The 27972-nt window shown below is 40.8% G+C and overlaps 1 protein-coding gene across 4 annotated transcripts in view; it reads left to right on the top strand.

The window, feature by feature from the left end:
• Positions 1-27972, top strand: part of fat3a (FAT atypical cadherin 3a) — a 179253-nt gene that overhangs the window by 70737 nt on the left and 80544 nt on the right. For 3 of the 4 annotated variants that reach the window (XM_085479106.1, XM_085479105.1, XM_085479104.1), the window contains exons 3-7: positions 1297-1620; positions 5233-5294; positions 12117-12431; positions 13361-13571; positions 20514-20653. In XM_085479106.1, coding sequence (XP_085335232.1) covers positions 1297-1620; positions 5233-5294; positions 12117-12431; positions 13361-13571; positions 20514-20653 — 1052 coding nt within the window. Of the gene's footprint in view, positions 1-1296; positions 1621-5232; positions 5295-12116; positions 12432-13360; positions 13572-17022; positions 17092-20513; positions 20654-27972 lie in introns of all 4 variants that reach the window. The other variant, XM_085479107.1, reaches the window with a different exon arrangement.

The following is a 27972-nucleotide window of genomic DNA, read 5'->3' as shown; positions in this document are numbered from 1 at the left end:
AGAATACGCAGACTCTCATTGTGAGCCATGGCACATTCACAACTGTGTAAAAAGTCCACAAATTTCCTTACGTCAGCGCTCTCTCTTCACGCTGTTTTTGGCCAGTCATGTAATTTGTCTCGGCAGGCTTTTAGCAATCATAAAAGGCTGGCTGTATCGCTCATTGAGCAGTTCCCATGCAGCATCATATGCAGTATCTGAACCAATCAGAAAATAACCGTCTAATGCCTCTCTAGCCACTCCTCCAACAGATTTCTGAAGGAAGAATATTTTCTCTGAGCTTGGAATGTTTTTCTTTTCAATTAGAGCTTGGAAGGATGACTTCCAATGATTAAACTTGAGTGGATCACCACTAAAAACTGTGGGCTCTGGAATAGGTAGCCTATTTGCTGATATAATAATAATGGATTGGATTTATATAGCGCTTTTCAAGGCACCCAAAGCGCTTTACAATACCATTATTCATTCACTCTCACATTCATACACTGGTGGAGGCAAGCTACAGTTGTAGCCACAGCTGCCCTGGGGCAGACTGACAGAAGCGAGGCTGCCATATCGCACCATCGGCCCCTCTGGCCAACACCAGTACGCAAGTAGGGTAAAGTGTCTTGCCCAAGGACAGAACGACCAGGACAGAGAGCCCGGGGATCGACCTGATTGAGTCAGTCAGGCTATATAGACCTATAGGATAAATACTGTTTATAAATACATTCATATTATGATCATTCTCACTGTACTTTATGTATATATTAAAAGGAAAATCTTTGTGTATTTTAATGTATATAGTAACCCATGTGTCCATAGTATAGCATTTTCCGTTTTTTTTAATTTCCAGGCTATTTTTCTTATTTATTTTTTATTGTTTTCTAATGCATCTCTAATTCACCTTTTCTTGTTGTCCCTTGCGCTGCTGTAACAAGTGAATTTCCCCAGTGTGGGATTAAATAAAGTCTATGTCTAACATAAATACAGAGACATGGAAACATGGATTGTATTACTCTGATGGATGTATCAGAGCAACTTGGGGTTGTCCTCTTGCCCAAGGATTTTTGGCATGCAGACTGGGGCTAACATTGAGCCACCAATCTTCGGATTATTAAATGACCTTCTCTACCTGCTGAACTACAAAATGGAAATGATTCACTGAAATTTCTATTCTTGTTTAAAATAGAACTAGCCAGTTGTACAGCTACAGTGTAAAACAGCTTTGGCATTACTTGAATAGGTGGCATTTCTTTTTTTGATACTTTTGTAGTAAGCTCTTGCTCTTGTTCTTTTTGTCTTTTCCCCTATTAGGCGTGATCTACACCACTGATATGTTGGACCGAGAGAGCAAGGACTCCTATTGGCTAACAGTTTATGCCACCGACCACGGTGTGGTTCCTCAGTTCACCAGTATTGACGTATTTATCCAGGTGGAGGATGTTAATGACAACGCCCCGTTGACTTCTGAACCTCTGTACCGAACCTCAGTGCCTGAGAATTCTCCACGTGATGTTTCTGTAATCCAGATCGAGGCTCAAGATCCTGATGCCACACTCTCCACTACTGCTGAGAGGCTCAACTACCGCATTATTAGTGGAAACCCACAGAATTTCTTCACCGTCAATACCCGCACTGGTGAGAAAGCATGTGTGCATCTTTCATCAAAAAGGTAGTGCTATATGTTAACATAAGCAAATTTAATTAGAAACCAGGAGTTGTAATTATAGGTTTAGGTTATAGGTTATTTTTTTCACTAATGAATTATCTTTCTTTTGTCTGCTGTGCATAACAAGTAGCAGTAACACTTACAGCTTGGTAATAAAGTGATAATAGCAGGGTAACAAGGCAGAAACAAGAACCTAATAATATGGTAATTTCTAAGTTATTACCACTAAATTACAAAGCAGTAACCAATTACTGCGACAAAATGTTTCTCCCACTCAAAACGCTATGTCCAGATGAACAGAATCAACCTTTAGGGATTTACTTAGCTTGATAATTGAGCATGCATCAAGACATCCAAGTAATTTAATCCTAACAACAACGGTTACAATTGAGTAGAAGTATACTGAAATTCATGTAATTGGATAATAGACCCCCAAAACTGGGGGTAATAATGTGGAAATAAAAACATCCCCATGAGGCAAAACCAATTAGTAGTAGGTCTCTCAAAGTCCACCATCATCTCCACTGTCTTGAGCAGGGTGAGCTCCAGGTATGACATGTTCAGTTTTTTCTTAAGGAAGTACAGGAGAATGTCTATGGTTTAAAATATGTAATTGGCTTCAACAATTGAAATTACAAGTTTACAGCGCTGGACCTCGGTGTGAAATCAGCCACCTGCCTCACATGAAGGATGACCTTCAGATTGGGCTATACAGTTTTACAATAACAAGTATTATTATGACTACTTCCGGAAGCGGCATGGCGGTCCCTCTGTCTCCCTGTGAATCTTCTCCTCTCTCCGTTCACATCTGACCTCGCCCGTATCTGCTCCTTTCCTGGAATAAAACAGAGAAGACGCCTCCCTGCCTATACTTGATTATTAATATTATCCTACTAATTCTATTTATCTATTCTATTTATTCTATTCTGTCTAAGTTTGGGACATTCTGTTCGGACTCCCTTGGCTCAGAAAATATCATCCTGACTGTTAACCAGTTATGTGTAAGCATGTTCTGGACCAGACAGTGGATTCATGGATGTACCTGTCATCCATGAACTTAAAGAGTTTCACAGATTATTCTCCTGAGGAGCATCCATTAGTGTAGAGGGAGAAGAGCAGTGAGGAAAAAACATACCCCTGGGGGAGGCCGGTGCTGATGGTCTTAGTGGGATGTGATGCTTTTTCAGTGCTCACCTGCTGCTTGCTTGTAGTCATTTAATCCTTTGGTGGACTTCTTTGAGATCAAGATGACAGTGGAGCATTTGAAGCAGGAGGGGACTTCACACAGCTCCAGAGATCTCTTAAAGATGGAGGCCAGTTGGTTGGCACAGACTTTCAGATAGGAGGGAAACACACCATCAGGTCCTGGAGCTTTTCTAGTCTTCTGTCTCTGGAAGAGCAGACACACATCATCCTCAAGGATCTTTAATGCAGGTCGGGGGTCAGAGGGGAGGGGGATGAGGGCTGCAAGTAGTTTTTTTGTGTAGGCATTAGGTGAGGGTGAGCCGGTGGGAGGTATGAATGATTGTCTTTCAAATCTGCAGTAGAAGGTGTTAAGGTTGTTAGCCATTCGGCTTCTCTTCAGGGTGCTGGGATGCACTCCTGTAGCTGGGGATGTGCTGCAGGCCTCTGAAAACTGGTGTAGGGTTGCTGGCTAAGAAGTTGTTTTTAAGCTTCTCCCTTCAGTTCCTTTTACCCTGATCTTCTTGCTCAGCTCATTTCTGGCCTACTTGTACAGGGCCCAGCCCCTGCTGCTGTAGGTCTCCTCCTTGGTCCTTCTTGGCGCAGCTTCTTCAGAATTGGAGTGAACCATGGTTTGTTATTATTGCATTTGCAAAAGGTCTTAGTCTGCCCACACAAGTCTGCACAAAAACTTATGTATGATGTCAGTATGTTCATTCAAATCGGAAGTTGCAGCTTCAAAAACACTCCAGTCTGTGCAGTCAAGGCAGGATTGTAATTTGTCCCAAGTGCTTGGTCCACTTCTTCATAGTTTTAAGTTAAGTTCTTCATAGTTTTTAAAATAATTAAAAGTATTAGTCATTGTATTGCCATGTAGATATATCATAGACAGATCACTGAAAAATATAGCCATTACAGACGTAGTAATGCTAATGAGAGGAAAGACCAAAGCATAAGCCAAAACAAGTCAAAGCTGGCCGACAGTTTGAATTGACTGATCTAGCCTTCGTTCAAGTCCGCCCTTACTTCCATGTTTTTCCGGTCGCCAGCACCACGGTGTGAAAACTTTAAAATGGACCCAGAAATGTCGCTCCATTTTTTGTACATTTTTAGTTCTCTTGGAGCTAGAAAAACTTTGTCATCGCCGGCATGTTTTGTACCTTAAGCTCATCAGAGACAATCATATGCAGGTAAAATAATTTCCTTTAATCTACACGCATTTAGGAATTACTAGTTTCATGGATAATTTCATGATTATGATTGTGAATGATTGTGCACATTTACTGTTTCATATAAAATGTGTAAACTAAATCTCTTTGAAACTTATAGAAGAACTTTTTCTATTTCTATTTATTTTCTATTATTCATTTGATCCTGTAACTTATTTGTGTGCATAGATAGGCTGTAAAAATGTCACAAAGCTGAAAACATTGTTATTTTTGAGTTCACAAAAAAGCTTAGTTACACAGATAAAGTGTATAAAATTTAAGTCTTTTCACAACTTATTTGTATATTTTACTTAAGCTTAATAATCAGAATAATGCTTTAATCTCTTCAAATGAATGAAATCATACCTTTCTACAAAAACTGTTTATGTTGTTCTCCACCTTTTCCTTAACCAGACCAGACCCTTGTCCTTGTACTGTAGGATTAACCTGAGTGTCCCAGTCCTGGACTGTTTTTTTAACCAGGAGGATCCCAGTCCTGATTTTTGTTGATGTATTATAAATATTCTTGTTTTATTGTTTTTGTTATTTACTTCAAACATATCACCAAAAGGTTAATTCGGAAAAATCAAAATTGACTCTAAAAGTGTATTCCTCTCCCGCATTACCTCCGTCTTCGTCGGCGATTGTTATAAGAAAAATCCTCCTGTGTGACCCGCAATGAATCATGGGATATGGTAGGCTACCAAGGATACACGCAACTCAACCTTCAAATCTGGGGAAAAGTAGGACGCATTTGTTGCCACATTTGGAGGACTCTTCAAATTTGGAAAGCTTTCGTCGCGTCACTGTGACATAATTGCCCAAAATTGTGGCCTACAAATGCTACCCCTGAATTTGGACACAGCATATGACTATATTAGAGAGTTGTTTTGATACAGAAGGAATCAGGGCTAGAAGATAACCCAGGTATCATAATGTAGGCATGAAGGAGACCTGTCTTCTGCTATAATTTGTTTTGATGATCCACATAAGCCTGGAATACCACCAGGCATACCACCCTTTAGAGTTGACCCAAAATGTATAAAGTGACGTTAACGGCATAACTGCATTAACGTGGCAAATCTCAGCACTAATTTTTAAGTTATCTCCAGTGAATTATCAGCAAACAGATTTCACATTTCCTAAATTCTTGTTTGATAGTTTAATTGTTGTCTACTGTTTATTTCTCAGGTCTGATCACCACAACCTCCAGGAAACTGGATCGTGAACAACAAACAGAGCATATTTTAGAGGTAAGGAAAGCCATCAGGCTGAAAAAAAGTGTCCGTCGGACTTGATTAGCCTGCAGGAATTCAAAATCAGCCAATGGGTGCCAGCAGGCCAAGTGGAACACAGCTTGAGCAGTGGCTGAAGCAAAAATTTGGTTTTGGGAAGAGTTTAGTGAGGCCATGGAACAAGACCGTCAGACTGCCTAGAAGTTAGTGCCAATTTCAACTGAGGCGATGAAAGGCTCTAAGAGTTGTAGAGTTTTCTTAATTGACATGTCTCTACAATGTCACATGAAAATCTCTGTTGATACACTCAGGGTACGTACGGGTGCTTGAAATCCTTGAAAATGCTTGAATTTTAATGTTGTCTTTTCAAGGTTTGAAAAGTGCTTGAATTTCAGATGTGGTGCTTAAAAGTGCTTGAAAGTGTAACTGTATTTCATTCACAATAAATAGCTATCTGATTGAATAATTTTCTTATCAGGTAGAGAAATAAAATGAGTCGCAAAATGTAGAGGCAAAATTTCCCCGCCTGGGCTGCCTTGCCCCTCTGTCTGTTTCAATATATGACCCCGCCCCTCCCTCGGACAGTCGGGGATGAGTGCGCTAACATACCTGTAGGTTGCTGTTTTAATGAGTGTTTGATGGAAAACAACAATGGCGGAGTTTGCGCTCTCCAGTCGCATGATAGGTGAGTGCTAGTAAATAATTTTCCAGCACGTGTACGTTACACATGCTATTTAAAAAAAAAAAAAAATGATTATTATTTTGCTAACTATCAAACTCTCTGGAGAAATGATTGATGCACTGAGTGTGATGCCTTATGGCAGCGCTATTATGGAATATGCTGTGAACTTTGCTAACATTACTTAGCAGTGATATGAGTTAATTTACTCAAGTGAAAGCTTTAAACAACGGTAAAAACGGCATTTTCTAAGGAGAGCGCTAGCAAACACGCTTTGCTTGTGAGTGTGTCAGTTCTACTAGTGAATGTGACAGATGCTGCAAAAAAGCCACCAAAAGCAGATTGAAGTGTAAACCCTGAGTGACACAGCTGCTGTCAGAACCTGCAGGTTTATCCCTGTGCTGTTCTCATCTGTGTTATAGTGGACACAAACTATTTTTTGGAGTTCCATAAGTAGTTTTTGTGCCTTCTTATTTGACGCAGAACACCTGATTTTTCTGTAAATAGTTTGAAATGGTTATATAAAAAACGTCTGAGCCTTGGCTGCATTTTTAGGTAAATAGTACCATATAACTTTGTTGTTTGCAAAACTTGTGCATATTTTTAAAAATGTACAATTTCTATTTGGTAAATGGCCTGTATTTGTATAGCGCTTTTCTAGTCCCTAAGGACCCCAAAGCGCTTTACACAACCTGTCATCCACCCATTCACACACACATTCACACACTGGTGATAGCAAGCTACAATGTAGCCACAGCCACCCTGGGGCGCACTGACAGAGGCGAGGCTGCCGGACACTGGTGCCACCGGGCCCTCTGACCACCACCAGTAGGCAACGGGTGAAGTGTCTTGCCCAAGGACACAACGACCGAGACTGTCCAAGCCGGGGCTCGAACCGGCAACCTTCCGATTACAAGGCGAACTCCCAACTCTTGAGCCACGATCGCCCCATTTGCATTTCAAGTCATGAAAATGATTCGTTAAACATGCTTGTGGTTTTTACAGGCAAAAATATCACTTTCTACTTGTATTTTAAATTTTGTCTGAATTTAGATAAATTGTGCTGATACAGTATGTCAAAATGAGAAAATAACAGATTGGCAAGATAAAAGTTTTTAAAGGTGAAATATAGAGGCCAAATCAAAAGTAGTCAAAAACAGCCAATTATATCCTGGACCCCAGGTTTTTGGAGTATTTGAAATAATGGTAATATGACTGATCCATATGGTCACAAAGAATAGCCTCTTGTTTCTGTGCTACCAAAGTTCCCCGGCTTTCATTCAAAATGTGTTTATCGTCAGCACCGACACATTAAACTACTTAAACATTATGAATGTCTTCAAGCTCACACCGAGGCCTGTGGGGCACTATCAGCCACTGAGACAGTACACACATTTATATGTGCATTTGTATATGAATATTTCATACTGTAAGGCTGCCTGTTTATTTAAGGGAGATGAACAAAATACATTGGAATTGTACATAATAATATCACAGATGATAAATTCAATAGATTTTAAGTAGATACTTGTGCATTCTTAAAGTCTTATATGTTGAATTGAACTATGTGATCTGTTCAAAGCCTCCCAGTCAGTGCTGCTCTCCATGCCTGTCTGACTGTACATGATGTTTAAAGGTGACGTTTAGGACTTCAACAATAATACAGACAGCAATGTAGTTAGCAATAGAACAGTTTTATTGGGAATTAACTTAAAACAAACATCTGTCTCCTATTTTTTGTCACACAGGAAGGAAGCATCAATTTCTGACGAGAAGACTTATTTATTTCTTTTTTTTGTGGGGGGGGGGGGGGTTCAACAGGAGAAGAATATCTCTAACAAGTTGATTTGTTCACATTGTCACATCTTAATTTTTAAGTGAAATGTGCATTTTGAGTTTATACATTATGTATATAAGGCGACGTTTCCTTTTGCAGTATTTTTGTGTGGTTTGTTTTTCTATTTCTTAACAAAAGGTGAGCAAAGGTGTTTAAGTTCACCTAGGATGATTTGTCCTAATTTTCACATGGTCTTACTGAGGGGATGCAAATTGAAACATGCATTCTTTCTTTTGGGGGGGGGGGCATGTGCTGGAAAAGCTTGAAAAGGGACCTTGAAAGTGCTTTAAAAGTGCTTGAATTTGACCCTAAAAAAGGCGTATGAACCCTGTACACTATATTGGCAGACCGGTTTGGTGGTTCCCATCTTTAAGGAAGAGGACCGGCGAGTGTGCTCCAACTATGGCGGGGTCACACTCCTCAGTCTTCCCAGGAAAGCCTTACCAGGGGCTGGAAAGGATAGTCCGTCTGTTAGTTGAACCTTGGATACAGGAGGAAAAATGTGTTTTTTGTCCTGGTTACAGAACACTGGACCAGCTTTTTACCAGCTTGAGGATATCTGAGGGTGTGTGGGAGCTTGCCCAACCAGTCTACCTGTGTTTTGTGGACTTGGAGAAGGCTTTCTACCTCAGAACATTATTTGGGAGGTGCCTGTGGAGTATGGGGTCTCTGGCCTGTTGCTGTGGGGCATTCGGATCTTATTTAACCAAGAGCTAGATTTGCATTGATGGCAATAAGTCAGACTTGTTTCCAGTGGGTGTTGGACTCCAGCTTGCACTGAAGTGGTTCATAGCTGAGTGTGACGCGGTGGGAATGAGAATAAGCACCTCTAAGTCTGAGGCCAAGGTCTTTAGCTGGAAAAGGGTAGAGTGCCCACTCCAGGTAAGGGATGAGTTGCTGCCCCAAGTGGAGGAATTTAAGTATCTCGGGGTCTTGTTTACAAGTGAGGGGAGAGGGGAGCAGGAAATCAACAGACTGATTGAGGCTGTGGCTGGAGTGATGCAGATGCTATACTGGTCTGTAGTGGTAAAGAGAGAGCTGAAAGTACGAGGCCAATCCCAAAAGTAAGAGCCCCAATTTTTTTAGAAATACAAAAAACTGTTTATTTCCCATAATATTTACATAATTTTAAAGCTTGAAGACTTATCTATTTGTCTACATAATCGCCATTTCAGTTGATGAATTTTTGTAGAGGCTGTGGCAGTTTTACAATGCCCATGTCATGCCTGCTCACTGCTGCAGAATTGCCTTCTGAACAAATGTTCTTTCAACTTTGGGAACAGATGGTAGTCACTGGGTGCGAAGTCCGAACTGTAGGGTGGGTGGGTGATGAAGTTTTGCAGGAGAGCGACAGTTTGACGGGTGACCTGTGGACACACGGTGTCGTAGAGAATCCTTGGACTGTAGGAGAAAGCCAGAGTACCTGGAGAGAACTCACGCAAATGCAGGGAGAACATCCAAACTCCACACTGAATGACACCGGGCTGATGGTGGAATTGACACCAAAGGGAGGACCTTCTTGTTGTGAGGCAACTAATCTCTGTGCGACCGTGCTGCCACAAATTGCATTATCGTTATATTAAAAAAAATTAACAACTTTAAAACCTGTAATTTAAAAGCTTGATTGATGTTAGAACAAATGAATTCTTAAGGCAATTCAGCCTGTATTTTGGGACTATCCTCTGCTGTAAGGCAAGAGCTCATATGAAGGACATGTAATGCATCTGACAGAACCCGCTGGGCCTGTCTGATTACCGACTGGTTGTAAATGCAGGGGTGGGAAAGATCTTCAGTCCTCCCAGTCACCTTCATGGCAGACCGCACCAGACACAACAGATTAGATTTTGCATGCACAGAGCAATTGCCATACCATGACAGGGCTCTAGACCAAATTTTGACGGACACACCGTCAGGGCTCACCGATTCTGATGTGTTTACGCAGTGTTTACGTCTTTTTGCGTTGATTCTGAGCTGGAGGTTTTGTCTCTCTCCAACCAAAATTCACCGAGCGAGCAGCAAAAGAAGCAGCAAACTACGCTTCATATTTGATAAATGTCGTAATGGAATCACTGCTGTTTTGCCTCCACCACGATAAAAATCACACTTCATGCACAGCTCTCTCTCTCTCTGTACTTCAAGAACAGTTTCCCGTCTCAAATCTCTGTTTTCTGCATTATTCATTCGCTTATTACCCACCAGTCTACCGTGCGCCTAACTTTTTAAAGTTAGGCGTACCGGTGCGCCCATGGCAAAAAGTTAGTCTAGAGCCCTGCATGATAATATGCCACACCCTATGATGCTTTCCAGTACAGCCTGATAGAACTGAAACATTATTTTCTGATTATGTCAAGTGAAGTCAATTTTTTTTCTCTTTTTCAAACACCTTTAGTCTGTGTTAAAAACAAACTAACAAACAAACAAAAAACAAAACGAGAACACATTGTGGTCATTGCCACTGAAGAGATAATCAAGTTGAATCCCAAGATAAATTTAGGATTTGATATGATTGATTTCTTCATTATGGATAAACAGTGGGTTGTGGTCTCCTACTGCTTGGGGGTCCAGCACCATCTCCTTAATAGACTCGATGGTTATCTTCACTTTGTGATGTTACGTCCAGTAAGGGTATCAGAATTAGACTATTGAATTGTATGTGCTTTCTTTCACTGACATCCAGTTGTTGACTATTAGCCTATTTCAAAATGTATTGCATTGAGTTAAAATACAAATACAAATACCTTTGTTTGAGGACAATTTTCCCTAACTGGAGCTCCTTAAATTTTAATTGAAATGCTACCCATAATAATGAGTGTGCCTTGGTTTGAGTAATGCTTTGTCCTGTAGTCCATATCAGCTCTTTGGTCTGCAATACCAGATTATTCACTGAGCACTATCCTGATAGCTACTGTGTCTCATCTATTAATGCTGACTGATATTCTCCTGAGATAAGCCCAAGAACATTTGTGTCATCAGCAAATTTAATAATGCTAGATAAATGTGAAGGTGTACAGTGTACAAAGGAGAGCACAACCTCTAAGAACTCCAGTCTTCAATGTAATGGAAGGAAGGAAGTATGGGGGGCAGGCGAGGAAGGTGGAGGAAATTTGACATATTGAGTCAAAAAGTCCTTGATGCAGGTGTGGATGGTTGGGACAAAGCCAGTGTGTTTTCTGACTAAAATATTTGGGATGATGGTAATAAAGACAGTTCTAAAGTCAACAAAGAGCATCCTCTAGTTCTGTCAGTGGTCCAAATGGCTGAAAATGGAGTTGCTATGGCGATAACATCTTCAGTAGACTGTTTAGCGCTATTTCTGTTCTGCTAGATCGCACCTGCTCTGCGTAGTCACCTGCACAAAGTGCAGTATAGTGAGTCAGGATGTTTGATTAGAAGCCAAGAACAAAATATTTGGGTTGTTCTTTTTAAATACTTCAAACTATGTAATAGTGACTGCATATCAGATATTTTGTCCCAACAATGCTTTATCTATCCAACCTCTTCTAAATTTCACTCTGGCAGTCACTTAATTTTAAAACTAACTATTGGTCTCAATAAGCTGCACTTTCTAATTGTGAGGGACCAAGCAGCCAAGGCATAGAGGACACAGGCAAAAAAAAAATGTCTTCAAAAAGGGTTTTCTTTATTTTAACCCTCAAAAAGTTCAAAAATGACAAAATTCAAAAACATAATTAGAAGGCCCATAAAAGAGGTCAACCGAATATAACTCTACAAAAAGTAATTTCCAGAAACTTAAACAAAGTGGACACAACTTAACTCACAAACTGACCTAATTACAAAGACACATGAAAGTAGCTTTTATAGTGGTTTGACCAAACCATTTTCACACAATAGGGGGGAAAACCAAAACACTTTAATATTAACTAAGCACAGAATAACCTAACTAAACCTAAAATAACCCTGTTCCTGATAACCACATGGTCTGTCCTGCTGAGCAGGCATTTTGTTCTCAGAGTCCTCAGCCACACCTTTTTCCCAGACCAGGAAACAGCCACCACCCAAAACCAGGTAACTCAAAGAAAGAGAAACATAATTAATATAACAAAACATTTTTAGAAAAACCACACAATGCTACTATGTGCGCGCCTGATAATATCAGTTAGGTTTAACCAAATGATTAATGAATTATATTAATGAAGAAAACTGCAAAACAAACGAATAAAGTGAACAAATGGACTAATTTACTAATTAATGTTTGGGGGACAATCTCTACTAGAACAGCATGGTTGCTTATGTGTCATGAAAGATCAAGTTTGTGATTAGGAACACTGTATATATTTTTGAACAAGCCTTTCTGCCCATACAGGTGTTGGTGTCAGATGGTGGCCCTAATCCCAAGCAAAGTACTGTTTGGGTGATAGTTCAAGTCCTGGATGAAAACGACAACAAGCCCATATTTCCTGAGAAGGTGTATCAAGTCAAACTTCCAGAGAGGGAGCGTAGAAAGAAGGGAGAACCAATCTATCGGGTGTTTGCCTATGACCGTGATGATGGGCCAAACTGTGACCTCTCCTACAGCATTGTGGATGGCAATGAGGATGGGAAGTTCTTCATCGACCCCAAGACAGCAGTGGTATCTTCACGCAAGGCCTTCAGTGCAGGGAGCTACGACATCCTGACTGTATGAATTTTTTAAAAATTTGTTAAACATGTCTGCTCTGTGAGTTCAAGAACATTTAAGTTGTATTTTCTAAACTCCAAATCATAAATTAATCGCTTAATCTTTGTTGTGAAGGACTTGTTTGAGGCAGGTCTGTCCATTTCTACAATCAGGAGAACATATTCTCTGAATCTAGGGAATGTGTGTAAAAGATTCATTGTGTATTTACTTTTGTTTTTCTTGATGATCTTGATTTTAGGAAATGCTCTTTAAAAATATTTCTTCATCATTAAGGTTGCCTGAACAGCACTCAAAATAACAGAGTTTGGTGCTTATTTAATTGATGCACACTGATTTTAGTTTTGTTATCTGGCTTCTGACAAAAGAATAGCATTCTTCAAAAATGCTGATTGAAGAATGGGATGCCATCTCACAGCAGTGTGTGACCAAGCTGGTGACCAGCATGAGAATAAGGTACCAGGCTCTTGTGGCTGTGTGTGGTTTTTCCACATGCTACTGAGTCCCCATTTAATCTAATAAAGAATGCCAAACAAGAGTCAATAACAGAATAAGCTGTTTGGAAGTTTTTCAAGGGCACAACCCATTTACTCGACTCTGCTCCTAAACCCTCAAATGCATTTTCCTTACAAATGTGGCAAGGTTTCCGATGCCTGTTTATTGTGACCATGGCAAGAAGTGTTGTTACAACAAAGAAATAATCAACCAGCATACCAAAACAAATAAGGAAATCTAAGTTTTCAACTTGTGGAAGGTCTGTATTTGATGCCAGCTAAAAACCGAAAACACAGCAAACACGTTAACGTTTAAAGTGATGAATACTGTGGACTTCAAGAATGGCGTGATATAGTTGTGGGGTATATTGTATCATAGCATATGGAAATATTTCAGTCTGCAAAAGACCCTTTGCCTTTCTTTTCCTCTATGTTCAGATCAAAGCAACAGACAATGGACGTCCTCAGAAATCCTCCACAGCGCGACTGCACATTGAGTGGATCCGCCGACCGCCAGCTCTCACTCTACCGCTGATTTTTGATGAACCATTCTACAATTTCACTGTGATGGAGAATGACAGGGTGGCTGAGATTGTGGGTGTGGTATCTATGCAGCAGAGCTCCACCCCTTTGTGGTTTGACATCACAGGTAAAATGCCCCTGTAATGGAGTATGCTTCGTAAACCACTTGAGGGTTTTGTTGTGTAAGGAAGGGTGTGCTCAGGTTTGATGCATGTTGTGTTGGTATAAATTAGGTACAGCTCAGACACAGTGGTCTGCATGGTATGTTCTCCCCATCCCAGTTACCATAGTGACAGCTTCTCAGATCCCAGTTCAAGTAATCTGTTGGTAGTCTAATATGGATTAAAATCAGGATGAAACTTAAATTAGATACATTTGTTTATTTTTCTCTCTTTGTTTTAAAAAAAAAGGATTGTTTCATTGAAGTATTCACAGCTATATTTACTAAGCAGGGCAATTTAATATTATGCTGCTATCACAAAACAAATGTCAACTAGAGGGGAGTGATCAACTAAAACTGTGTTAATTAATAAACATAGTTTAGCCAAGTTCATTGCAGTAACAACCCACATTGTATCAGAAGCAGCACAAATTACCAGATCAAAAACAATTAGACTTTAGAGAGTGAGTAATGTATTTAAAACAAACAAACAAAAAAAGACCGTATTTGTACTCTGACAGGTCTCTAGCTGTGATGTATTGTTGGCTCCAATCAGCCCAAAATATATAGATAAATGCGACAGGGGACGACAGACATTCCCACAATACACTTTTTGTCTTTCTAGTCAGTGTACATTAACCTGGAGATACCTTCTGACTTGTGCTTCTGGCTCTCCTTAGCTCTGCCTCTCTTTGTATTTTTTCTCTGTTTTCTGTCCATGTCACTCTCACTTCAAACACATTTTTCTCACTTCATTTGTGTGTAATGATGGTTTCTCATAATCTGAAACTTGAAAAAATGTGTTTTAGTTATTTAGGAAACAATATGAAGAAGGTAAACATTTTATTTAATTTTTTTTTTAAAAAGGAAAAAAAGGATAAAACATAGAATATTTAGCATTACAGCAGCACAGGTAAGTCAACTGAAAGACCATGTAGTGTGTGTGATCATGGGTATATGTGATCATCACTTGTAAATTTGGCAAAAGACACAGACCAGGAATCCCAGCTGATGATGCAATAAAAAACAACTGCACTTTCATGTTATTTCCAATGTACAGGGTGAGCCATTTATATGGATACACTGTAATAAAATGGGAATGGTTGGTGATATTAAAGTCCTGTTTGTGGCACATTAGTATATGTGAGGGGGCAAACTCCTCAAGATGGGTGGTGACCATGGTGGCCATTTAGAAGTCGGCCATCTTGGATACAACTTTTGTTTTTTCAATAGGAAGAGAGCCATGTGACACATCAAACATAAGTTTGATGTGTCACATTACCAATAATGGTAATGTCACAAGAAAAACAATGGTGTGCTTGGTTTCAACATAACTTTATTCTTTCATGAGTTATTTATAAGTTTCTCTTTGTTCACAGCCATTGACATGTTGAAGAGGTTAACACGTGAGGAGCGGATCGAAATTGTGTTGATATCTGGTGAACGCAGTAACCGGGTCATTGCAGCAGATTTCAGAGCAAACTGTCACTAATGAAGAAACATCAGTGGCTGTCCTAGCTTCATTCAGCAAGAGCCTACAGTGTAACACTCGCCGCATGTCACTGGAGAGTGGCATTAATCAAACATCCCTTCGGCAGATATTAGCTACTCACAAATGGCACCCTTACAAACTCCAGCTACTGCAGCATCTCAACGAGGATGACCCAGATCGGTGCAAAGAATTTGCAGAATGGGCAAAACAAAAATTGGAACAGGGCCCTCAGTTCACGCAGAAGATTTTGTTCAGTGATGAGGCAAACTTTTATGTGAATGGTGAAGTTAACAAACAAAACCACCGCTATTGGTCTGACACTAACCCACATTGGATGGATCCCTCCAAGACTGTTGGAACAACAAAAGTGATGGTTTGGTGTGGTATATGGGGTACAACGATAGTAGGTCCATTCTTCATCAATAAACTCAATGAATTTTTCCAGCAAGAAAAACTCACATTATGGGTGCCAGGTCCGAGCATTCCTAGATGAACAGTTTCCTGGAAAGTGGATTGGTCGTTATGGGCCAGTTGAATGGCCCCCAGGGTCTCCCGATCTGACCCCCTTAGACTTTTATCTTTGGGGTCATTTGAAGGCAAATGTCTATGGTGTGAAGATACGAGATGTGCAGCACCTGAAACTACGGATACTGGATGCCTGTGCTGGCATTTCTCCTGCGGTGTTGCTATCAGTGTGTGAAGAGTGGGAGAAGAGGGTTGCATTGACAATCCAACACAATGGGCAGCACATTGAACACATTTTATAAGTGGTCAGAAACTTGTAAATAACTCATGAAAGAATAAAGTTATGTTGAAAACAAGCACGCCATTGTTTTTCTTGTGACATTACCAATTTGTGTCACATGGCCCTCTTCCTATTGAAAAAAACAAAAGTTGTATCCAAGATGGCTGACTTCTAAATGGCCACCATGGTCACCACCCATCTTGAGGAGTTTGCCCCTCACATATACTAATGTGCCACAAACAGGACTTTAATATCACCAACCATTCCCATTTTATTACAGTGTATCCATATAAATGGCCCACCCTGTACATTATTTTAACTTCAATAACTTCAAGCAAAAAAGCATTTTCTGATGGATAAACTACACGCATAAAATATACAATTTTGCCCCAAGTGATCATCCAGTAAACCTTTCAGCCTTTCTAAATACATGTTAATATCAGAATGGGTTAAAAACCTTACAATTTGCTCTGTAACCTTTTTCAGACTGATAGATGTCAATAGCTTTGTTTCTCAACTGTTTCTTCAGATAGTGGTATGATGTGTTGCTACTTGAGACCTTAACGTACATCACTTTGTTGGACAGGTTCTTTTTCATTTCTGTGCTTGATTCATCAGTAATCAGACCTGAGTGTGTCTAATGAAACTAAACTCAGTGTGGCACAGGAATGACGGACCTGACCACATAGTTTGCTCTTTTTAGCACTTTTTATTCAGTTGCTGCTTTTCGGCTACACCCCACACAACAACCACAACCTCAGGTCCCAGCAAGTCTTTTGCAGGGGAGGCATGATGAACTGATGGAGCTCCGGTGTGTCAGCCTCCCCTGCAGCCATACCATAACACCATGCCCCGCCACACTGGTTAATGATAGTTAATTCATGATTTAACAAGGGAGGCAATTACTTTTGCACACAGAGCTAGGTAGGTTTGGGTGCCATATAATGTCATTATGGATTAATAAAGTATTCTAATTCTGATGGCCCGTAATAAATGCAATCATCATTTAGTGACAAATATGCAAAAGAATAAGGAATCAGGATAAAGGCAAATACTTTTGCACAGCACTGTATAAACCCAGATAGTTCTTCTCCTTTCTTTTGTCCTTCCCCTGGAGGCTCTCTGACCTTTCTGTCTCACCTCATCTTTCCTGTCTCTTCTCAATGCTTCATGCCCATAAGGTCCCAGGTCTTTCCGTGAGATGTTCTATATTCTGCAGAGCACTTGTGGCAGGAACTGTTCCTCAGAAGGTATCTCCCTTCCACTACTGCTATTTTCTGCCTTCTCAGCACCCTATTTTCATTATTTTTCTGTCATTCTTTATTTTACTGTTTTTGCACCAATGATGCACCCCTCTGCTTGTTATCTGTGCTTGTGGTGCCTGTGCTATAACTGATTAGTTGGATGTGGCTGGTTTTTCGAATGTGCGCATGTGTGTATGTGTCTCTCTCTGTGTATGTGTGAGGCAGAGAGAGAGAGAGATGGATGGACTGTTGTAGCCAAGATTAGTTGAAGGGATGCAGGTTTAGTAAAACAATACAAAAAGGGGAAAAAAAAGGGAAACATTTTTTTTGTCCAACCTTATAAACAGTACATTTGCATAATGACTGAAACTAGCTCACTGAAGGAGCAATGGACTGGAAGCGCAGTTCCTTGATCTTTAATATGCAAATTCTCATGACAGTTGATGAACAACTACTGACCAAAGCCCATTGATCAAAGACCACTGATCAATGGACATGAGTACAATTCACAGAAAGTTGGGGAAATGGCTGCAATTACAGCATTGTAAAAATGGTGAAAAATCTACCCTCAGGCCCCCTCCACATTTCAGAGATGGTCTTTCCCTTTTCACGTAAATTCCCCCCTTGACTCCCTGCTCAAACCAGCGTTCCTCCTTGTCCAGGATGTGTACATCCTCATCATTGAAAGAGTGTCCACTGGCCTGTAGGTGCAAATGGTGTGCGGAGTCCTGGCCTGACGAGGAAGCTCTTCTCTGTTGTGCCATCTGCTTCACTAGAGGTTTTTTGGTTTCGCCGATGTATAAATCATTGCAATCCTCCTGGCACTTAACAACGTACACTATATTACTCTGTTTGTGTCAGGGGACCCAATCCTTAGGGTAGACCAATTTTTGGCGCAGTGTTTTTTGGGGTTTAAAAATCACAGAGGTGCTGTGTTTAGAAAAAATGCGTTTCAGCTGTTCTGATACTCCTGACACGTACGAGATCACTACAGGTTTTTCGTGTTGGCAGCAGTTGTCCTTCTCTCTTGGATTGGCTGGAGCTTTCTTTAGGTGACTTCCTAGCTTTGACAAATGTCCAGCTGTCCAGTAGTTGTTGATCAGTGGTCATGAGAATTTGCATCAAGGAACTGACCTCCCAGCCCATTGTTGCGTGGGCTAGTTTCAGTCATTATGCAATGTACTTTTTATAAGGTTGGGGAAACCAGCAGTCAGTTCAGACTTGGATGAGTGACGAAATATTTTTCCCACTGAAAATGCTACGTCCAGATAAACAGAATCAGCCTATTGGGGTTTACTTACCTGGATGATTGAGAGAGCATCAAGACATCTTCAATGCACCACAATGGTAGCCTGATATCAGACAGAATTGTCACATAATATTAAACAGAGGCTGTCAACTCAGCTGTATAGAGTGGGGAATCATAATGAAGCAGTTAATTTTAAATTGTAGATTTAAGCTGTTCTTCATATTTTGGGCCACCAGATGCCACAAAAGAGGACTGTGGTGAAAAGCTTTGAGTAATGATCCCTTTTTTCAATATAGGCTTCAATGCTCCAGAAAGCTTCATTGGGCCATTAATACTAACTTGGGTGAACTAAAGGTGAGCCATTTATAATGGCCGGTGGCAAAGTACACATAGGTGAAGCATAATGTTCCAAATAAAACAAAAAGCAGCAGATGGCTGCCCCTCCTTGAGGCTGGCTCTGCTGGGGGTTTCTTCCTGTTAAAAGGGAGTCTTTCCTTCCCACTCTCACCAAAGTGCTTGTCCATAGGGATATTCTGATTGTATTATATAACTGTATTAATGTAATGTATTTTCCTTGCCATATAAAGCACCTTGAGGTATCTGTTGTTGTGATTTGGCATTCTATAAATTGAATTAATTTGATAAATAAACAATAACAACAAAAAACCAGAAAACTAGAATGATACTCCCCCCCCCCCCCCCCCCCCCCCCACACACACACACACACACACACACACACACAGATTCAGCTACTCTGTCCCATTTGTTTCTTTGTTATACCTCCTGCATCTCTCCATTCCTTTTTTCCCCCACTGGTCTTTTGCTTAGCCTCTTGATACCTACATTCACCCATTCACCACCGGCTTGCTATTGTTCTTACTTTACTTTTTTTTTTACTCTATTTTTCATTCTCATTTAACCCCTTCCTGGGGTAAAAGAGACAATATGCAACAAGCAAACAAAGCTGAGGGTTATTCAATACACATCATAATTATTAAAAATAAGAATAAAATAAATACATCTGTCAGCAAATTATGAGCATTTAATATAAGCAAACCTAGCAAACCTTCCTTAGAATCCAGCTACTCTGCAAGTCTTTTTGCCACCAAGGCAAGAAAATGTGACAGCAGTGCCACTGCCATCTCCCTCACTCTCCCCAGACTGAGTGAGATCTTCCTTTTGATGTAACATCAATAATTTTAATTACGCTATTTATCTCTTTGTGGTAAAATAGTTAAATAGTTTAAAGGAGACTAGATAACTCTTCCTCTAACACTTCATTCTTGATGAAAGGTGGAGCAGGATGGTGACAAAATAGGATTAACCAGAGAGAGAACAGGAGTGAGGGTGTCTTTAATCACTCCACCGCTGTCAACAACTTGATACAATTTGTGCTGTCCAGAAACATCGCCACTGCATTAGTCATTTGGGAGATTGATTCCATACCTCCATACCCAACCAACTCACCCACAGGCGCGTTATAATCCCCCACTGAGCAGCTGACAGCTAGAACCAGCTTCATGGCATGATTGCTAGTCAGCTGCCCCCATTTCCCAACACCCTAGTCCACCAACTTCACAAAGCAAACAAAAACTAGGAAAAATAGCCAAAAACAAAAATAGATGAGAAATTTTTGCAATAACACACTCAAACTGCAGCACACTCTAAGCAAAAGGGAGGGGTACTACCAGCATGGAAAGTGTTTTTGCTTGTTGCTTTAGTGTGTTACTGTGATTCTTGCTTCATATTGGCATTTTATAGCATATGCTGTATATTATATATTATTATATGTAATCTGTGGTGTATAGGAGTTTGTGATGTGTGTTTGTGTGTGATGGAAGAGCTTAAACCTGTCAGCAGCCATCCTTTCCTCCTTTGCACTATCACAAACTCTTAGGCAATGGTCTCTAGTCATGTTCTCTGCCCTTATCCCAACACTGCACTGGTTAATTTACTGATTAGGATTGTACAAAAAAACCCCAAAAAACAATTCATGCATTTCAGGACTCAGTAACGCATACGCATGTTTTACATGACTGGAACCCACTGATCCACAAAATAAAATTGTGTGGTTTTTGTGTTTATTCACATATTCATCATAACTCGTGTGCATTCAAAGTAGGTATGAGCTGCATTTTTTGGCCATCCTTTCTTGCTTGACATTTGTGCTGTGGTGCAGGTGGGAACAGTGACAGTGTGTTTGATGTAGCGAAGACTGTGGGCACCATCATCATTGCCAAACCTCTTGATGCTGAACAGTGCTCCTTCTACAACATGACGGTGCAGGCTACAGATGGCACCAACACTGCATATACCCAGGTACCACTTTTCCTTTATTTCAGCGTTGCCTACAGTTTGGTACATTTCAACTGATTTTGTAGCACAGTCTTGTGTCAAAACGTGGAAAAAATTTCAAAATGTGGACTTTATTGCCTTTTAAAATTGGAAAATATTCACCAGATAGGAATTGGTACATATGACCAGATAGATAAAAATCATGTTTAGGGACATGAAAATATTTCAGCTAAATTATTTACATGTAAATTCATGGAACAGAAAGATTGTGTGATACATTGGGGTGGCTGCAGCTCAGGAGGTAGAGCAGGACTGTAAATGTGTATGAATGTTAGATAGAAAGAAAAAAAAAAAAGTTAGATAGCATTTAGGTAGAAAAAGCAGAGAAAAAAGTGCTTGTATTAATGGGTATGAATGAAAGAAACATGTTTTATAAAGTGCTTGGAATGCTCCAGTAGAGTAGAAAAATGCTATATAAGAACCAACCCATTTACCAGAAATGTCCAGTAATGCAAACCAGTAAGTTAGAGGTTGTGATTATGTCACCAGTTTCCACTCCCATCATGTTTGTAATGACAAGAAGTGTAAGTTGTAAGAACTTTATTTTACCATTCCACTGGGTTTACAGAGGATAGGAATGAAAAGAACAATTAGTGTTTCTATTCAGACTATTCAGACTGGTCCCCTTATTTAGAAATACCTTCCATAATAATTCTGACATTTGGATTACAATAGATTCCTTAGGCAGGGTGGTAGACAAACGTGGAGTCCTGGGCCTGTGTATCCTCAGTAATACATTCGTTTTTGGGGATGTGGAACATCACGTCACTGGTGGGGAAGGAATCTGAGCAAGTGCAGGACATGGAGTGCTACCGAATAAATATACCTCAGTGTATAGTAAGGGTTCTGGAACCATACTCCTGGAGAATGGCTGGACTGTAATCATTTTCTGGAGTGGCCTGTGGTGAGAGTAGCTGGGTGGGTGTGAGGACACTCACAAGTCCCTGGCTAAAGACCACCACCACATTACCTCTGTCCATGCCCAGAGCAATAGTTCAGAATTCCCAGCCTTCTTTGAGTCTTTAGTTAGTCTGTCTGGGGAATTCATAGTTCTCCCAAGAGATTTTTTCACTCATGTGTGCAAATATGGAGCTGGAAAGGTGTGCTTGGGAGGAATAGCCTGATAAACCAGTGTTGTGTTTGTTTGTTTTTTATTGGACTTCCGTCATAGGTATGGGTTGGCCATAAAAAACACCATGTTTGAATCTAAAGTGGTGTACTTGGTATCATAGCACCTTATGCCAAATTTCAGTGATCTGTTTTTTTTAAAATATATATTATCTGATCTGAGGTCATTTGTTTTGGACATTTGGATAAGGAGAAAGAGCTGTCAACTCATGACTATCTAGTGATGAATTGGGTCAGTAGGCTAGGAAGAATGCCAGATATACCTGGAAAACAGACTAGGAATATCTGGTGGAGGCCCGGGTACTTAAGCTCATAGAGTAAATGGTAAGTATTTGTGGACAAATCAGCATCTTCCATGCAAACAACAGGTAACTGCAACCATTTCCTATTGACCAAACCAATCCCAAGGAGGTTCTTGGTGCAACACCCCTTCAGACCACAACCAAAGAATCTGGTCTGAATGCTTTGTTGTGTCAAACACATTTGCTTTCCCAAGAGGAGCACCATAGACTCTCTGTAGGCTTCTCTTGCTAATAAACAGTTTGTACCTTTAAGACCAATTGTCTGTATGCTCAACTCGGTCACCTATAACATCTCAAGGTTTTTAGTTTTGATCCTCAACCCATTGGTAGGCAGCTCTAAACACCACATCCAGAACACCTTGGATTTTGTTGAGAAGGGTGAGCGATGTCATCATGGAGGCAGATGAAACAATGGTCTCGTATGATGTTACATCTCTCTTCACTTGTCTTCCAGTCACTAAAGCAGTAGAAGTAGTTTTTAAGAGATTACAGGATGACCCCAACCTAAGGAACAGGACCACACTTAGCACCAACCAAGTGTGTTTGCTTTAGGAACTTTGTCTTCATTCCATATATTTCACATACAACGGTCAGTACTACAGGCAGAAACAAGGGTCAGAATCAGAATACTTTAATTATACCCGAGGAAATTATGTGGGTTACAGTTGCTCCAAGACAATAACAATAACAGACTGAACAAATTAAATAATACAATATCTTACAACTAGAGCTGGGCGATAGAACGATAACGATATGTATCGCGATATAACTTTTACTCGATAGAGAAATTAAGCTATCGCGATAGACCTCGCCGCTCTTGTCCTCTTAAAAAAAAAAAAAAAAAAAAAAAGGTCTGCCGATCCAAATTAAGTAGCGCAGAGCCGAACCAATCACAGCCGCAGCGTCACGTCGCGTGACTTGTTACGTACAGCACAAGTGCCAAGCCGCACGTGTATTTGTTTGGGAAGCAGCCAGCGGGTAATGGAGCCAGCGCATAATGGAGGAAATGAGTGTGCCGACTAGAAAAATCAACAGAGCGTGACCGAAGAGAAAACAGATGATGGTTCCAATGCCGGAGAGATTGTCGAACGGAAGAGCCATAGAAGTTCCGTAGTGTGAAGGTATTTCGGCTATTTCAAGTCTGACAAAAAACAGAGTAGCGTGCACTGTAAATTGTGCCGAAAGCAAGTCTGGAAATACAGTAAACTGGTGCATGCGTCACACTGTGTGCCACGTTATTGTTTCGGTGAAATGAATTTCTACAATACTGTTACTGTTAATTCTACTCTCTGCAGTGTTTAAATGCTTACATATACACACAGTTACTCTCCCTCCACACATACGACTCGGTTCTGCTTCTATGCCCCAGCTTTGTTTACTTTTTCCCACCGAGGCTTCTAGACTTCTGATTGGCCAACATTTCTGCACGGTTAGGAATCTAGCGCCACCTGCTGCTTTGGCATGTTCATAGCAGCGTTTTCCTTCATTTCTCCCTTTATGTGTGGACGGGATTATTTTTTAAAACGGAAACGGAAAATCTCCATTTTCAAAAATACCCGTGTACGTGTGGACATAGCCTCAGTCTCTGACTGGAAGCGCTAATTCGTCATTCGGCTTTTGTCAGACTAAAGTAACTGTTAAAACTGTTTGAAAAGCTAAGTTATACAACAAGGAGAGATTGAGAATTTCCTTTTAGTTCTCAGTTTATTTGATATTGACAAAAGTTAGTCAGTTTTGTCTGTTCTTCTGTAAAACAAACTAAGATTTATTTTTAGAATTAATATTTTGTTTCTAAGTGGAATTGACAATTTAGTCTGTTTCGTTTGTTCTATTTTGAAACTTAAACGCTTTAGCGGCTGCCTTTTGTGTAGTTTGCAATATTTGCCTTTATTTATCTGAAAAGGTCTCATGTTCCTTAAGTACATCTACCCTGTTGAACTTATTATGGGAAATAAATATTTAAATAAAAACAAGCTGCTGATTATTTCACATTTTACTTGTGAGCAACGGCACATTTAAATCTTACAAATATAGTTATTTGGCTTATATCGTGATAGATATCGTTATCGCCTGAAATGAAAAAAACATCGTGATATGAAAAAATCTCATATCACCCAGCTCTACTTACGTTTATAAAATATAAGAAATAGCCCTAATATAGTCTTTCTCGAAGTGTGGTATGCGGGCTCTCTCTGGTGGTGTGCGGGAAATCCCCAATTTAAAAAAAAAAAATTAAATAATATACGCAATATATATGCAAAGACAACACGAGCGTTCCTGAGGCCCTTCTGGGAGCTGGAGTCGACCAGCAAACGTTTCCCCGAGCATGACTCCTCTATAAAGAGTAACCTTTCCAGCAGTCGCGGCCTCTACGGAGCGCTGGCGGATTTGTTTCCGTGCAAAAGCGGCATGGCGCTGTCACAATGATTGTAAAAACACAGCCCTTTTCCACGGTGCCACCGTGCTGCGATCTCAGCCACCACCAGTGTTGGGGAGTAACGGAATACATGTACCGCCGTTACGTATTTAAAATACAAAATATGAGTAACTGTATTCCGTTACAGTTACCGTTTAAAAAGGTGGTATTCTTTTTTTTTTTTTTTTTGCCTGTCCCGTTTGGCTCTTTTGCCATCAGAATTGTTGTCTAAAGGCAAAGAAAGATGCCCAACGGATTTACTTTACCAAATTGACCATCCCAGCTTTGCCGTAATGGTCCATTTGATTCACCTTTTATTGTTCATTTTATTTTCACTTACTGAATACGGGACAGACTTGACTGGGGAAAAGAAGGGGAGAAAGAAAGAGGGAAAGAGAAACAGCTGAGAAGAGAGACGGGGGAGAAGGGCAAAAGACAAAAACCAACAGAATGAGCAGAAAAAAAAAAAAGAAAAAAATGCATATATCAATCACCTGGATCACCTGCTGAGAAAGAAAAAAGAAAACAAGCAGAAGAGAACAAGAGTAATAGAATAAACAACATCACAATGATATATGGGAATATGACAGTAAATACTAAATATTAAACATTATTGTGCAGCACATAAGATCAACAGAACACAGTGTGCTTTGAGGTAGGAGCCAAAAAGGGTGTAGTTTGTGGGTGTGATCACCCGTGTGTACACCTGTGAGCATGGACGCGCTTGTTTTTTTTTTTTTTTTTAAAAGGTTCCTTCATGTAATGATCTGCTAGAGGGTGTGGGGGGGCCACAGCCCCGTCCTCCAGGGTATGAAGCAGGTATGGAGGAGATCAAAACTCCAGACATCCAGAGGCCCCCAGAACACAAGAGACCAAGGAAGACCAACAGAGGGGCAGCCGCGCCACTGTCCCAGAAAGAGCTGAGGAGAGTCCCAGATGAGGGCTCACTCAGCAGCCGCGGAGCAGAAGCCAGGGGGAGTTGCAGTGACGCGCCCGTGAGCTCCGCCGGCAGCCAGCCGTGCCTGAGTGACCGAGCCCCAGGCCGAGAGGCCGAGGGCACCCCACCTCCGAAGAGGCCCGAGCGAGCCCCAGGCTCCAGGCTCTCTCTCTCTGCGACTGTGTGTTTCCTGGGTGAGAGAGCGCCTTTTCGTTGTTGTTGTTGTTGTTGTTGTGCTAAGCTAACAGGCAGAATACTACAAGCATAGCTCTAAAGAATGTAGCATCATGGGCAGTGTAGTCTGTGTTGCAGGGAGAATGGACTGCCATACACGTTATGGGTCTGTGAGTGCGAGGAGGGAGAAAAAGGGGAGTGGAAAGGTACGAGTTGTCATCGAGGAAAAACGGGAGCTGGAAGCATGTAAATATAATAACATCTTTCAATTTCATTGTACTTGTGACAATGACAATAAAGAATATTCTAATAACCACTTCAGCCAAGAAGAGTGCCTGACGAGCCCAGTTGTAAGTAAGCTATTAAGACTCGACTGTACACCGTGTTTGTGTTTTCCTCCGAAAACAATAAGTTCTGTTGGAGCAGCCTTTCAACGCCTCTCTCTGTCTCTCGCAAGAAAAGTTGACCCACACAACAAAGTAAAGCTACTTTTCGGCTTATAGAATACATTTTGGGGCATGTATTCTGTATTCTGTAATGGAATACATTTTAAAAGTAACCTTCCCAACACTGGCCACCACTGATGAGTTTGAGGCCCCCGGGAGAATCGGTGGGGGCGCGGGAGATGCCATCGGTGAGTCTGGAACTTTTGCCTGGATGCCGAAGCTCCTAGTATCCAGGAGAATGCGATTCACTTCTTCTGCAAGTGAGTGGTAATCCTTCGCGGCCAGCAGCGGGGAGTTGGCGAGGCCAGCTCGCACCGGCAACTGTTGTAGGAAGACGTGAGTGAAGAGGAATCCACCGTCATCCGTTCCTAGCAAGGACGACGTGCTCTCCGTGACCTCGAGTCCAGTACCATCACCCAGGCCCGAGAGAGAGGAGTTTCTTGCCTGCTCTGCATTGGAGAGGGAGTAGCACCACAGCAGCAGCCCTTGTGAGCGATGTATTTCCCTTGGGTGGGGGATCCCAGAGGAGGGTCATCACACGGTGGGTGAACAACAGATCCAGCAACACATGATGGTATTTTGTGTCGTTGGCCAAAATGCCACGAAGAGCAAACTGAGTTTCGACGTGCACAAACCATGAAGGAGGGTCATGAAGCCAAAAATCCGGCAGCTTAATCGCCACAGCAAAAATTAAAACGTACAGTACAGCTCTGCTATCACTTCCGGCACAAATGAAGACAGAAAACTAAACAGCAGTGGCGTTTGTAGGGTTACTGAAGTTTGGCTAGCTGGTATATAATGATGTGCTGCGTAGTGGCTAGCTACACAACTGTGGTTATGGCATAATATAAACACAGTGAAGCTGGAGGATGAATACTAACTTTTTTTCCACTCAGTGAGGGTTCCCGATGGTTAGGAACAAATGTAATTGCATGGCAGGGTGCTGTTAACAGACCAAACTTCAGTCAGGAGAACAACTGCAATATAAGTTTAGTCATTAATATACTGCTGCATGGGCTGGGCTGTAGTTACATTGTAAGGTTTTGAAAACTGAGCTTTAAAAGGAATAGTGAAGATAAAAACCGAGAGAGCCCAGCAGTGATCACTGACTTTTTTAGGGGCTTGTTCAGATTAAATAGAACAAAATATAAAGCATTAAAACATGGTAAAAACACAACAGCCATAATAAATGTAGCGTAGTTTGGACCGGGAAGCAGGTTTCATCAGGTCATCACTTAAAGATTGGATATCTCACCTGTTGTGAATGTTTTATTTATTTATTTATTTATTTATTTTTTGTGTCCCGTTTGGATCTTTAGCCATCAGAATTGTTGTCTTAAGGCCAAGAAAGATGCCAAGCGGATTTATTTTACCAAGTTGATCATCATGGCCTTGCCATATTGGTCCATTTGATTGACCTTTATTATAATTATGAATTTATTTTATTTTCAGTTGCTACAAACGGGACAGACATGACTGGGGGATAGGACAGGGAGAAAGAATGAAAGAAAGAGAGGGAGAGAAAGAAAACCAAAGGGGAGAAGAGACGGTGAGAAGGGGGGGGAAGAAAGAAAGAAAAAAAGAAAAACAAACAAAGCACCTGGATCACCTGTATGGAGAAAAAAACAGAAGAGAAAGCAAACAACACAAGAGCAACATAATAAAAAAACAGCACCATCACAATAAACTAGCTAGCAGTAGATAACAGTAGATACTAAATAATAAACGATATTGTGCAGCATGCAAGATAGACAGCGCACAATGTGCTTTGAGGCAGCAGCCAAGAAAGGTGTAGTCTGCGTCTGTGAACACCCGTGTGTACACCTGTGTGCACACCTGTGTGGATCAGCATGCTTGTATTCCAAAGGTTTCTCCATGTA

The sequence above is a fragment of the Copadichromis virginalis genome, linkage group LG14 (genome assembly GCF_057382275.1).
Source record: "Copadichromis virginalis isolate Kocher_CV1m ecotype Utaka linkage group LG14, C_Virginalis_male_GT1.1, whole genome shotgun sequence".
NCBI lineage: Eukaryota > Metazoa > Chordata > Actinopteri > Cichliformes > Cichlidae > Copadichromis > Copadichromis virginalis.
The sequence above is the reverse complement of the archived record's forward strand: the minus strand, read 5'-3'. Positions and strand labels throughout refer to the sequence as shown.